We start from the raw sequence: 15,227 nt of genomic DNA, 5'->3' as shown, positions 1-15,227 counted from the left end.
ACATGTCTATCATACCTATCACTGCCTCAAAAGAAACAGCTACCCAATACATCCTCAGGAATGTCACTGAAGACACAAGAACAAAAGCAATGCATTCACTGGAGAATAACCGGACTGAGCCATATCAGAAACCATCCAAGAGGTATGGTGCACCACTTAGACAACCTGGACTTTTATACCCACATCCAGGTAGTCAGAAAAATGTATCTTCATCCTGCTCTATGTAGACAGTACAGTAATACTCTCTGGTATTCCTAGAAGAATGCCTAGGGGCCTTGCTCAGTACTGAAAAGAGAAACATATGGAAATAAACTATCATAAAACCAAAGTCATGTCTTTCACCAAGAGACTAAAGGCATACTCTTGGCCTATAAAAAGGAACACAAATGAGCAGGTTCTATGCTTAAATACCAGGGGGTGATTTTCTATTCCTCTGGTTCTAGGAAAGGACATGGTAGCTATGTTGCCCCAATACCCAGATAAGTACTTCCGTTCTAAAGTTATTCTGATCAAAAAGAGGCTTCTACATATCTGTAGCCATTAAATTAGTGAAAGCAAAATCACTGTCCCAACTTTACAAAACTCAGCTGGGCCCTTCTGCCTCTCTAGAGCTTGTCCAGTTCTCATTCTTAAGAGCTGTATTTGAGATACCCTTCTGTGCTGCTAATGACAGTCTGTGATCTGGTAAAAGTGGAAGCCGAAGTATGGCTGTCCATACTCAAATTTTCACTAAGAATATCTTCATTCCCAAATGCTTAAGTATCCCTACCACTGAAGAATGTATAGCAGCCAACCAGGAAACAAACCTTGCTGGCCAAACTGTTATAACTTGCCCTCCCTCCCCCAATACTCTCCCTGAGCTAAGAGCAATCCAGTGGACTCCTGGGTAATGAATGTAGAGCATGAAACAGATCTAGTCAAGGCTCCAAACCTCTCCATCTTTAAAAATCTAATGTACACAATAACACTGGCTGCACATTTTACAGAATGGCCTTCACTCTGGCTCATTTGACAACTGTTGGCTGTGTTAGAAGAAACAGACAGGATCCCCTTCCTGGAATATCTCTGCACTCGTAATGATGAGTACATTGAAACCATTGAACACATACTCCTCTTCTTACTTTACAGAGACATCTACGCTACCCCCATTCTTCTACTACCTGCCAGGTTACCAGGTTATTCAGACCAATTCTACACCTGCCTGCTACTCTCTGACTCCAAATCCTTCATAACATTCATTACCAGGTTCTGTGCAGTACAATGCAAAATTTGCCGGAAGTCAAATGCCAGCTAGAGCTGATCAAGCTGGACAAAGCCCATGACTTATTATTATATTGCTGTTTCTAACCTCCAATTATACATTTTACAGCTTTTGTTGATGCAGATTATTATTTTAGCTTTTTATAATGGTATATACAATATTTATTCATCAGTTAATTAACTTTGCCACTTTTTACAGTTTTCAGTTTCACAGCAGTCTTACAGCTTTGACTTCTATATCTTTTAACTTTATAGTCACTTTTCATTCAATTTTTAGACCCAGACTGTTTTTATGTTATAAACGTTAATTTCAGTCTCCATGTTTTTACATTATACTTGTCAAAGGCTGAAATAAATAATTGTATTGTATATAGTATAGTTTACAAGACATTTACCTCAAATTCTGCCTGTTGTCTTGCTAGAGTGATGTTGAATATATCTAAAGTCTTCTCTAGTTCCTATAAATAAATAATAAAAGTAGAATGTTACACATTACACAAGTTATTCAAATGTATGGCATTTGGGACCGGAATTGCCATCACTAAGCAATGTGGTTGTAAAACATGACATCACATGACTGCACCACTTAGAGATGGCAGTTCTGGTAGGCCTGGTTGCCATTGTTAAGCAAGGACCACGCCGGTCATCGATTGAGGACCTCACGTGACTGTGACGTCCAACTTCCTGCTGGCTTCCCCACTGACTTTGCTTGTGGGAAGCCAGCGACGTCCAACTTCCTGCTGGCTTCCCCACTGACTTTGCTTGTGGGAAGCCAGCAGGGAACAGCGGAAAACACAATCATGTGACTGTGGCTCACTGCAAAATTTTAATTGTGAGCTGGGCACCAAGTTGCAATCATGACTCTGGGGATGCGGTGACAGCCAGAACTCTGAAGACCAGTCATAAGTCCCCCCATTCTGCGCTGTCACAAATTCAAATGGTCATTGAATGAATGGACGTAAGCCAAAGACTCCCCTACTCTAATCAAAGTACTATTGTTCAGGATTTTAGCCAACAATTAGAAGCAAGAATCTTGGCATCTTCTTAGGAACTTAAGAAAAAATATTATATACTGCTAGAGATCTTCCATTTTGAGCTGACAGATTCAAATCTGAGCAGTTAATTGCTGTATAGTACAACAAACATGGGCAACCTGCAGCTCCTATACCACAGGCACCCCACCACCACTCCTAGAATAAATGAAAATAATATTTTCAGTCTGTTTGGAGGCCTTAACCTTAAAGAGGTTTAGGGTATCATTTCTAACCATTAAAAATCCCAACCCAAAATGTCAAGCAGATTTTTCTTGTTCTGAAGGGTTAAGGGGCAAAAGGGACATCTTAAATCTTATAGAATTAAGACTGGGAGAAGCAGATTTTCCCTATTCCCTACCCAGGTCTCTATTATGCAAACATGTTGGTTCCTTCATGCACAATTAAAGTTTTGGCATTCAAAATAAATAGAGTAGGAGACAACCTGGCAAGGCAAAAGGAACCATTCAACTGGGGAAAGAACTGGAGAAAGGAATATACACCCCCTCCTGAAAAAATGTTCTCTCAATCCAGCCACACTGGTCAACTTCTGCCCAGTGGATTATCTGAGTCTCTTACAGTCAGAGTTCATGCCTGTGAATGGGATTGAAATCACACTTGCTTTTCTGGTGGATAACCAGCAGCATGACCTGGATGGGGGAACGGGGTCCTCCTGTTTTTTCTGGACATCTCAGGTACATTCAGAACCAATGACCATGGTGTTCTTTGGTACTGCTTGTGAGAGTTGGGAGTAGGTGTTACCATTTTGCAGCATTCTACCACTTCCTGAGTGGGTGATGTTAACAGTAGTGGGAGTAGAAAGATTAAGTTAGTAATAATTTTGCTGCATTAACAGTAAAGTAGCATAGATTCAGCACCATGGAAAGTAATTCATCCACTCTACCCTGTCCTGGTCAGGCCCAATTGGAATACTAGGGCCAGTAACCAACTGAAGCAAGTTCATAGGAGAGCTTCAGATAGAACCTGCACTGATCAAGGGATTGAACTACAAACCTCTATGATCTCTTCCAATTCCCTGATTCTATTATCTATATTAAACTACTGTACGTTTTGGGGTGAGGTATTATCAATATGCTAATACCCAGCTGTAGATCTCCAGGCCAAGACAGAGATCTGGTGGGGTGCCTGGAGGGTGAGGATGGAAAAGAAACAGGCTGAAGCTTATTGCCAGCAAAACAGAGATGCCATTCATCCAAAAACCATCTGGCTCTCTGTTATCTTCTGTACTGACTGCAGAGGCATGGTCCATGAATTAGAGGTTCTCTTGGATTCATAGCTACTGCTGGTTTAGCAGGTGGAAGATCTGGGTAATGGAGCCTTCACCCAGTTTCAGCTAGTGCACCAGAATTTAGAGCAGGCAGCCTTGGTGACAGTAACTCATGGCCTTATTACTTCTTGAATGGACTGCTGTAATGCATTTCACATAGGACCCAGTGAAATTTGGAAACAGCAATTGATACAGAATGGATCAGCCTGGCTGGTGGAAGGTGAGAGCTGTTACAGCCATGTAAACTAGTTTTGTAGGCACTGTTTTGGTGACCTATAGGTTCTAATTTCAATTTATAGAGCTGTTTTAATCTATTTGTTCCATCTGGGAGCAGATGTTACATGAATGCTCCCTCACAGAAACTCTAGGGGTGGCCTATAATCTCTGGAATAGTCTCTTCAAGGAGGTCCAGATGGCACTGGCATTGCTATCTTTTCAGAAAATGTTAAGGACCAAGTTGATTTACAGGGATTTTAGTGCCACGCAGTTATGGCCACTTGGCCCAGATGGGCACAGTGGCACACTGCATGTTTGATTATTCTGTTTGAAATAAATGAAACAAACAATAAATGTTGGTGTTATTTCTTCAACTCCCTTTATGAGTATCACTAGACCTACATAAACTTTCAATGGCAAAGATCTGCAAAACTTCAGAAAATCCAAAAGGGAGCAAGTATTTTTTTACCAAATTGTAATTATTCCTGAACTGGAGCTTGCTTATCCCTTCAAGTGTTGAAAAAAGTCCTTCCTCAGCTTCCAACTGATCTTGTTACTACATCTTGCTGTTCTTTTTGCCTATCTGTCTGTTCTCATTGCACAATAGAAGCTGACACATTTCACCCAGCAATTTCTTCCTTTCTACTGGCAGAGCTGTGGCCAGTCAGAAAGCCCTTCTGGGGGATTCTTAGCCATTTGGAACACTTTTTCAGGGATCTATAGCAAATTTAGGGGGAATGTGGAATTGGCATAAAGTATGCTTGAGGAGCAGGTGGCAGACATGGCCAGGAGGGTCTTTGCACAGCTTCGTGTTGTGTGCCAGTTGCGCCCATTCCCGGATTGGGAAGCTCTATTTTCAGTCACTCATGCCCTAGACACCCCCCAAATGGTTTACTGAACAGTAATGCACTCTACATGGGGCTGCCCTTGAAGAGTGTTCGGAGGCTTCAGCTGGTACAAAATGCAGTGGCGCAAGCAGTTACAGTATATGTGCTCCAAGATCTGCACACGTTACACCTCTACTCCACAAGCTGCACTGGTTGCCAGTTTGCTTCTGGGTCCAATTCAAGGTGCTGATTATGACCTTTAAAGTCCTACATGGCATGAGATCAGGTTGAGAGATCACCTCTCCCCAGTTACATCTTCTCATCCCACCAAGTCCAAGAGGAGAGGCATGCTGTGGGTCCCATCAGCCAGGGAATTTCATTGGGTGTGACCTAGGAGAAAAGTCTTTTCTGCCATGGCTCCTGCTGCATGGAACATTATTTCCCCCAAGGAGAGACTGGCTCCAACCCTGTTGGCCTTCCAGAAGGCCTTTAAAACTTGGTTTTGTCAACTGGCCTGGAGAGATATAACAAAGTGCAGCCTGCTAGATGGTTATACGATAGTTAATTGGAATGCACTCTTATTCATTTTTTCACCATTTTGTTTTTTTACCTTTTTAATTTAATTTGGGTGTATTTTAATTTTTTTTAATACTTTTGGACTGTTTTATTATGTACACCGCCCAGAGTCACTGCATGAGATGGGTGGCTATATAAATGTGATGACAGATAGATAAATAAGATAAGATATAAGATATATAAGATACTATACGATAGATAGATAGATAGATAGATAGATAGATAGATAGATAGATAGATAGATAGATAGATAGATAATCTTTTTATTTAAGTCACTGATGTATAGGTTATAGTTTATCTTTGGGGCTTAAAACCAGTACCAACTGAAAACAGTATGCTATAAACAAACATGCAATCTACCATATTAGATTGTCTTGGAAAACAATTATTTTTATTGCTTGTGATAAATATGGTAATTTAAAACCTCTAACCTCCAACATATTCAAACTGTCTTGCGTAAGCTTCTTTGAAGTTATTTTTATTTTATAGAGATCTTTATAACTTTTCATTTGATTCCTATGATATCGAATATGTTCCCAAGACCACATTTGTAGCTTAGGTTGGGTGTTTACTTCCAGAATGCCATATATAACATATTGCCACCTAATAGGAAAAGAAAAAAAATGTTAGGGCATAATATTACATGCAAATTTAATATTTCTTTTTAAATGTTATTTTAGTAAAGCGGCCTTCTCAAGTTAGTTCGTAATTCTTGAATCTCTTCCCGAACACAGAAAAATTAAACCAATTATTACTTTATTAATGGAGATATTTATGAAAGTCTTCCCTACCAAGTTTCTCTAGATTTTGGAATTCCAATTTATGAGAATATTCTACCAGAAGGACCATTACAATTGTAGAAGTTTCCAAAAATTATTTGATATATACCATTTCTTGGCATTGTTGTGAACAGGAACATCTGGCCTATATTTCCTGTATGGTAAATTTCGGGTCATCATATCAATTGATTCAAGGAGCTCCATAATACTGAAATACTGCAAGAAAAAAATTCAAAAAATACTATTAGTACAGTATAGCTATTACAACAAAATGCCAACATTTCTCTTAAAATTACATTATTTAAAGGTCGAACATACTGAACATGAAAAGCTTTCATTTTATATTGACAGAGTTAAAGTAATAATTATTCCAAGAAAAATCTGTTCATTTGTAGATATAATCTATTTCAAGTTGTTTTTTCCAAATCAATACTGATAAGAATAGATGATTAAAAATCCCCAGGGCTATGTGGGGAGTGTTGTAAAGTGAATATTTTTTTTGAAAATTAGTATATGTACTCAGAGGCATTCATTAGGTTATTGTAATGCTCCTCAATCAAATGTTCACAGAACATCTTATCGTACTCTCATTCATTTTGCTGTGACGCGTGTCAACCTGCAAGTCGACCAGCAGGGAGGGGGAGAATGGCTGGAGCGTGAATCATCTTGTTTGGACTATCTTTCAGCACCAAGGTCATCCACGGAGAACCGTTACAGCCATCTGCTGGCACGAGAAGGAGGGGGTGCATACCTAAGGCGGCAGTGGGGGGGAATTTGATTCACTGAGAGTTTTAATTGTAGAAATGTGCAGGAATTTTCGTTCACAACCTTTTCCACGTACTGATTGCTTCACACCATTAAAATAGATTTCTAAGCAAAAGCTTATGAGTCGTAATTAATGGGAAGACAAGTGTTCCAGTCATCAAAGTTATTTTAAGCAGATTGATAAATCACTAAGGAATTTTATCCGGGAAGAACCACCACCTAAATTTTCTTTATCTAAATTGCAGCTGAGTCAGTTGGGTGTAGTGATTAAAGACACCAGGCTAGAAACCAGGCACAAAGCCAGGTGGGTGACTTTGCGCCAGTCACTCTCCAGGAAGCAGGCAATGGCAAATCACTTCCAAACTATTGCCAAGAAAACTGCAGGGACTTGTCCAGGCAGTTGCCAGGAGTCAACACGGATTTGAATGCTCAATCAATCAATCACAGCTACTATACGAGGATGGGCTTTTCACTCTCCTGAGTTTTTAGCCTTATTGAGAGGCATATATTTTAACTTCTATTTCTTTATGGAATTCTGATGATCAATTGTGAAAATCACTATGGGCACAATTAGAAAAGTGGACTGGAGCGTCTAGGCAAGGCTCAGATCTGGAGACAAGGCTGGACTAGACAGGAGCATCTGGCAAGGCTCGAATCTGGAGACAAGGCTGGGCTGGACTAGAACATCAAGGCAAGGCTCAGATCTGGAGACAAGGCTAGATTGGGCTGGAGCGTCTCAATGAGGCTTGGGACTGGAGGCAAGACTGAATTGTGCTGGAGTGACGAGGCAAGGCTTGAAACTACAGGCAAGGCTGTGCTTGGCAGGAACGGCAAGGAGAGACTCAACTGGAGCAGCTGGTGCAGGAAGCAGGTCCGCAACGGCAGAAGGTATTGGCTCTGGTTCCACGCTGGCTACAGGCAAGGCTTCCAACTGGTGTAAGGACTCTTCCACAGGTGCAGTGAGCTTGAAGGATCAGTTGTCTCTGGCAGCTTGCTCTTGGTGCGCGTGCCTTTTTAAGTGATCCTTTCCATGCCTTTTCTCACCTGCAACCAATTGGACTCCTTTTAATTCGTGCACTTCTGTGCTTGTCTTTCTCGAGCGCTGATTAGAGGATTTAATTCTCCCTCCGAAGTCTGACCAATCAGCGTCTCTGATTTCTTCTGCTCTGCTGAGTCACTTCTGGGTTTTATTTCTCCAAGTCCTTCCTGATAAGTTTCGTTTTCCCCCTTCTGACTCTGGATAAGTTTCCTTTTCAGACTGAGAAACAGGCTCAAACCTCTCATCTTTCTTGATACACATAAAAAGTGAAAGACAAGAGAACACAGCTCTAGCAGGAAAACACTATTTCAGAGAATCTGGAAAGTGGTAGTGCTCAAAGTCCTCTTTCATTCCACGCCTTTCTAGACATGTGAGAAAGGCATGGAGTGAAAGAAGCCAGCTCTGTATTGGCTCATTTTCCTGCTTTTTATCTGTTCTCATTACCAAGTAACAGAAAAACTGTGAGCAACATGGAAAAGGATTTCATTTTTTCTATTCCACAGCTTCATTTTTTTAGGTATTAGTGAAGAACAATGGGAAAGTATCATCAACAAAATAAATACTCATAATAAGCTGAGATGAAATACCTAAGAACTGCATACTTTTTATAATTTTAATTAAAGGGAAGAGTTTTTAATTAAACACATATGCACACAATATGACAATCTCAGTCACTATTCAGTTCTGTATATGTGTACGCAGGTGTGTATGATAGAGAAAGAGATCATACCTAACTCTGCATTCTTCTTTTCCTCAAGAGCCACACTGGGCATCAGCCAACATAGGTTAAGTAGTTCTCACAGAGTCTAGGAGCTATTTCAAGGTAACAGAGTATCTTCCTTTCACTATATGTGCAAGTTTACAAGGGGAAAAAGCTCACTAGAATAGCCCTTATTGTTGTTTAATCTAGGATGAGCAGAATTAACCTAGTACTATGCAATATACCACTTTGCTATATATAGTGCAACACCTTGTTCTTACAGAAGCAAAAATTAGAATGGCAGACAACAGCATGTAACAAATTCAAAATTGCCAACTACAGAACACTGAGCTGTACAATTGCTAATATGGCTCTCTGACTATCTTCATAGATAACAAATCTGATAGGAAGCACAATATATTTGAATTACTGTGCTAAAGTACATATTGAAATGTCTTCCTACTTTTAATCAGCCCAAAAAAAAGTTTTAAAAAATATTTATTTATCATATTTTCATGACCACCCATCTCCCCTGCACGCAATATCCTATTGGTCCTACTAAATTTATTCCAAGATAAATATAACCAAGATAACTTTGGTAAGCATCTACTGTCTAGACTTGTTGGATCTGAAGAGAACAAAGAGAAAATTAATTCTTGTACTATAGGCAACTCTGTGTTCACTTTCAGAGCAAATAACAGTCAGCTTTATAATTTCTTGATAAACACAAAAAGATACAAAATGTATACTAATAAATTTATCTTATAAAATATACTCCTCTTTTTTATATAAATTTTATTAAAAGTTTTAAAGAGAACATAAAAACTAGCACAAAGTAATACAGAATAAGGAAAAAGAGAGAAAAGAAAAAAAACAAAACTGCAGAAAGATTAAAAAAATAGAAAGAAGCTTCTGATTTCCTTTGCAGCAAATATAAGTATGATTACAAGGTTATCTCTTACTCTATGATTACTAAAATAAGCTCACTTTCTTCTATTACCTAATTCTTTTACAATCATGAAAACCACAAGTTGTAAGTGCATTTTTTTCTGTTTCATGCAAGACAGAAAAAGTCTATAAGGGGTTTCCAGTCAGCCATAAATGTAGGTATTTTCTTTTCTCTAATCAAGGAAGTCAATTTAGCCATCTTCACCAACCATTCCTCTATTGTGGGTAGTGTTGAACTTTTCTACTTTTGAGCATACAGTAATCTCACTGTTGTTGTCATATAAAAACAAAGTTCCATGGCTTTTTTCTAGCTGTCTGTCCATTAATCCCAAAAGAAATGTCTCTGGTTTCAATTGTACACTAGTCTTTAAAATCTTCTGAATTACTGTATCCAATTTTTTTTTTGGATTTTTAGACATCCATCAGGTAAAATGTCCCTTCATGAAGTTCACATTTCCAGCAAAGATTTGAAGTACTTTTATACATTCTAGACAATTTCTCTGGTGACAAATACCGATGATTCATCATTTTATAAAAAATCTTTTTAAGGCTAGAGCATAATGCAAATTTCAATCCTTTCAACCACATATTTTCCCAGTGATCCATTTGTATATTGTAGCCAAAACTTTTAGCCCATTTTATTATATTCTTTCATTTGTTCTTCTTCTATCTCATATTTCAACAAAAGTTTATACATTTTAGCAATAACATGTTCATCATTTATAGATAATTTTATTTCAAACTCATTCTTGCATTGTTCAAAACCATAAAATCTTTAACCCACTTTAAACCTTTCTGATAATTGTATATAAGAAAACCATTGGTAAGTATATCCTTCTGTTGTCAAATCTTCCCTTGATTTTATTTTACAATCCCCTTGTGAAAATTCTAGTACATCACGATAAGTTACCCATTTATGTTTACTTATCATTTCTCATCTATAAAATGCTTCTTGTGCTGAGAGCCACAAAGGTGTTTTCGGTCACAACCTAGAGTTATATTTATTCCATACTCTAAGAATAGCCCGAGCCTCGTGTGGTGCAGAGTGGTAGGCGGCAGTATTGCAACCAAAACCTCTCCCCACGACCTGAATTCGATCCCAGAGGAAGCTGGATTCTTGGGTAGCTGGCTCAGGTCAACTCAGCCTTCCATACTTCCGAGGTTGGTAAAATGAGCACCCAGATTGCTGGGGAAGGTGACGACTGGGGAAGGCAATGGCAAACCACCCGCTATAGTCTGCCAAGAAAACATCGCGAAAGCGGCATCCCCCCAAAGGGTCAGACGTGACTTGGTGCTTGCACAGGGGACCTTTCACCTTTCACACAAGAATAGCCTGCCTGGCATAATGATTTTTGAAATCTACATTAATCTTAGCTTTGTCATACCATAGATATCCATGCTGTCATGGATTCTTTTAAAACTATACCCAATTTGATTGCCTCAGGCACAAAAGATCCCCCAAAAGAACTGGATCCTACGACAACCGGAGTCATATTTCCCTATAAGGATTGGGGAAATGTTTTATTTTAAACAAAAAAATATCTACAGTACAAAAGTGAAACTTACAAATATCTATGTGAGTGGTTTTATAGCTATTATCTTAATATCCTATCTTTATCTCTATTACTAATAAAACTATACTATACAATGTTATCCTGTTATTACTTCACTATACTCTATACTACTACTCCTATGATATATTATTAAAGATATACTCTAACTATTATTTTTCTACCACTACTATTACAAGTCTACTGTTACTATTGTTAGTATAGAGCTTTAGTACTGGGCAGCTTGTACAGCACTTGCACCTTCTCAATGCTGTGCTTTGCCTCTTCTTTTTTTCCTCTGGACTCCGAAGTCTTTGTGAGGAAAACAAAACTTCTTTTTTTGGGCTGCTTTCTTTGTTGCTGCTGCAGAGCTTCAAAACACGGGCGTCTCATCTGGTCTCCTCCCATCTCCTCCCCCACCTGTATCAAAGCTGCAGCTTTTATAAGCCACTCTGCCATCCTGACACTGAGGAGAAGGTTTTAAATTGGAGGGGAGGGAGGTGGCACAGGGGCCTGCAATTGTTCTAGCAGCCTGCTTTTCCACACATGCCACCCAAATCTCAGATCATGTCCTTCTAACGCCAATAAAATATACTCATCATAAATTTACACTGATAGAATGCTTCCCAAACTATATAATAAAGGTAGGATAATTAATAAATAAATAGCTAGCTAGCTAGCTAGCTTCTGGAAGAGACTCAGACATAGGAGTACTAGAGTAATTCAGTAACTTCTCCCATCACTTTTGAAAAAGAATATATATGATAGCCTTTATGCAGGATAGATTGTTTCTTGCTGTAATATTCAAAAGGCAACAAAACATTGTTATAGGAGCACCTCAGATATTCTGGCTGCCTGCATATTTTTTTTATGTTTTATTGGGAATCACTAGAAAATTTGGATAATGGCCTCCATTTAGTTTGTGCTCTATAGTGGAAGAGGTAATTTAGCCAGAGAAACCAGAAATAATGCTAAGACAAGAAAGAAATTAACTTCACTGATTACAAGCCTTCATAAATAACTACATTAAGAAGAGGTATCTGCATACCTCCACTGACTAGATTCAGTGCACATTTCCTATGAGATAGCAGACTTGCACAATGTTTTTATAATTTTAAACTGCACAAAATTGGGGTGTATTAATAAAATAAACAAATATTTAAGATTGCATCTTGTCTATATACATGTGTAAGAAAGAATCCCTGACTTGGGCAATATGAATTATTAAGAAATTATATTATGATATGCTTTCACTCAGTCCTGATCCACAGAGACTATAGCTAAATAAAGGATCATGTGAGTCCCACAAAAATTTGCCACCTACATCTTTATGCAGTTCACCAGATGGATGCAGTGAATGGAGAAACACAGTACAAGTTTATTCATAATTATACTTTCTGAATTCAAGTAAATCTTTTTCAGTTCCAGACTGAAATGTGTCTTTAATCTTTATTCCAGAAAAAACATTATGTCCAAAAGCAATGCTCTAAGCAGAATTCTGAAGATAGACAGATGTGGAATTTCTTATTAAAATAGCCATTCCTGCCAGTTTACTAAATTCCAATTAAAACCTATTCCTCTGCATGGAAGTGGAAAACGGTCTATGCGTGGATCAGTCAGTTTCAAATCGTCTCTGCCCTATTTAATCTATAAAGTACCTTCAGTTTTTTTTTCTCAGCTGAAACCTATAGCAATAACATGATCTAGTTTTTGACCTGACTAGATTATAATCCACCTGTAATGGTCTAACCAAACTTCTGAGCCACACTGTGTTTGTCCTGTGCATGGAATAAGCATATTTTCTGTTTGCATACTTCTCCACTCCTTTGCCAGTTTGTTAAGATTTTAAGAATCTCTTTAAACTGATTTGTTACTTCTCCTAACAAACATTTATAGCCAAGAAGGCCCTGATAACAAGATAGAGAACTCATGTAACTTGATGTAGGACAGACTGTTTACTATTTTAGTTTGTTCTTAAAAAGAATACTTCAGTGTTCTCAGTAGGTCTCCCATTCCCTCTCTAAATTAATCTCTCAAATACTAAAGGAAATCTAGAAGAACATTACAGGATGATTTCTGGTCTAGATTTGAGGAAAGTCTCATTAAACCTACAGGTGAAGCTGAAACAAAACTTGGTTATTAGTTCTTCCCATATGTTAACATCTAATGACAATTGGGTAGGATAGAAAAAATTGGTTACTGCTGTTACATTTTTGATACCTAAACAACCTTATAAGCCTACTCTTTTTCCAGGAGACAAATGTAAATTTGGCAATTCTTCCATGGATTACTGAAAACTACGGCCTTGCAAAAGATGCAAACGGACAATGAGAATTTAGTTCATGAGATAAAAAAAAACGGTTTCTGTACAAATCTAAATCATTTATGCAGTTACCTGAGGTTTATTCAGTTCAATGGTTATATCCTGAAGATTTACATTCAGATCTATTTTTGGTGCAGAAAAGTCAACATCAGATCGTGGATTCATACGGAGTTTGGCTTTAGCTGAAATTGGACGGAATACTAAAAAGCAGAATTTTAGAGTAGGTTAATCAAGAAACAAGTAGGTCATGCAAATAGATTAATTATTTCAATATTATATGGAAGCTCCTAACTGAGCTATAAGAAAATGGGATTCACTTTCAGGCACCAAAGTGGAAGCAAAGTTTTTAAAAGCAGTTCCCCAACTAGGGACAAGGCTATGCTGTGTTTGCTCAACTATAGCATTCTGGAGGATAAAAAAGATTCTACCATAATCTCTACCAGCACCAAGCCACATCACTATTGCAGTCTCTCTCACTGTGACAAAGTAAAAAATGTGTCTTGGAACTGCACCAAGAAAATACTAAGTTCAACCCTACATAAAAGTACTCTTGTGCCAATCACTATCTTACGTTGAAACCTATAGGTTTCTACTGATTATGTTTCGTCAGACCTATACATATATAGAGGTTTCAAGGCAATAAATAGCACTTTGCATTTTATCCAGAAGTAAATCAGCAGTCAGTGTAACATCTTAGCACAGACATGATATGGTCTCTGAGTTGCCTGAGAAACTAACCTTACCTTAACAGTCTGTAAGAAGTGAAGTTTCTGGGCTAAATAAAAAGGCAGCCCCAAGAAGAAACTGTATCTATGCTTACTTCACATATAAGATCGCTAGAAAATATTAAAAACTTACCAAAACTGTAGCCTTCTGGGATCACATTAGTGCTCGCAACTCCGTATTTTAAATGACTCTTTTTGAAAAAAAGATAGAATTGGAAATTTATTCACAATAAAAATGCAGAATGAAATATAATCCAGAAAGAGTATTCCCAGTAATACTCTAGACTAATCAACATTCAGTTAAAACACAGAGATCCAAGACTGTATCTTGCATAGATTCAATAATTCTGTCTACAGAATCATGCAGAACAGGCTCCTGGTTTGAAAATGTGGGAATGCATATAATAATAATAGAATGAAATGTAAATGGTAGGCCATATAGAATAGTAAATCATACTGGATGAAAGCCTAAGTTAGAAGCAGAAAATAGGCTAGACTAATTTGATTTCTGATCCCTATCCAATAAAATAATGTCTGATTGAAAAAAAATATCATGAGGAAAACAATGAAAAAAAAATTCCCCCCCTTTTGGCCTTATTTAATAAAGCAGAATAAAAAAAAGAAAAAGAATTATGATCATACTTATTACACTGTAATTGTCCAAACATAAACTACATCTGTAATCAATTCATTTATAAATCCTAAGTAACACTGCGTCTTCAATTCCAAAAGTCTATTGCAGTCTTTGGTCAGAAAATACACATACTTGATAGTTGATATGGGCATAATATTAATGAACATACTGTTTGGGTTCTCTGCAAAGGCATGTCCCAGGATATGACAAGATTCTAAAATATTCTCTTCCTAAAGCTTTTGGTTGACAGACTGAAAGTTTCCAAGAAAACTGAGGAAAACTACTGTATATACTCATAAATAAACCGAGAATTTTAGGTGCAAAAATACACCTAAAAAATTGGGTTTTCTCATCCTTGTATGTGCTTATCTGCAAGTACATATGGTAATACATTTTTAAAGTACCTGTATATCCCATACATACTCTCAGGTAAGCCCATCCACAGAGAAGCTGACCCTCAAATTTTTAACCAAAATACCATGCAAAATGGATGATCTATGGATCAGCCACAGATAAACCAACTGTGGAAATTAAAACATGACCATTTCGAGGGTTGGCTTATCCAG

General features: G+C 37.8%; 1 protein-coding gene across 1 annotated transcript in view; it reads right to left on the bottom strand.

Moving 5' to 3' along the window:
* The window catches only part of VPS13A (vacuolar protein sorting 13 homolog A), a 140,214-nt gene that overhangs the window by 96,295 nt on the left and 28,692 nt on the right, over window positions 1-15,227 (bottom strand). The window contains exons 10-14 of the mRNA XM_063295163.1: window positions 14,161-14,218; window positions 13,375-13,502; window positions 6,087-6,193; window positions 5,630-5,801; window positions 1,656-1,718 (exon numbers count right to left, since the gene is read on the bottom strand). Of these exons, the coding sequence (XP_063151233.1) occupies window positions 1,656-1,718; window positions 5,630-5,801; window positions 6,087-6,193; window positions 13,375-13,502; window positions 14,161-14,218 (528 nt within the window). The remainder of the gene's footprint in view (window positions 1-1,655; window positions 1,719-5,629; window positions 5,802-6,086; window positions 6,194-13,374; window positions 13,503-14,160; window positions 14,219-15,227) is intronic.

This window comes from Candoia aspera, chromosome 2, assembly GCF_035149785.1.
Source record: "Candoia aspera isolate rCanAsp1 chromosome 2, rCanAsp1.hap2, whole genome shotgun sequence".
NCBI classification, from domain to species: Eukaryota; Metazoa; Chordata; class Lepidosauria; order Squamata; family Boidae; genus Candoia; species Candoia aspera.
Note: the sequence above shows the minus strand (reverse complement) of the source record. Positions and strands in the feature narration are given on the sequence as shown.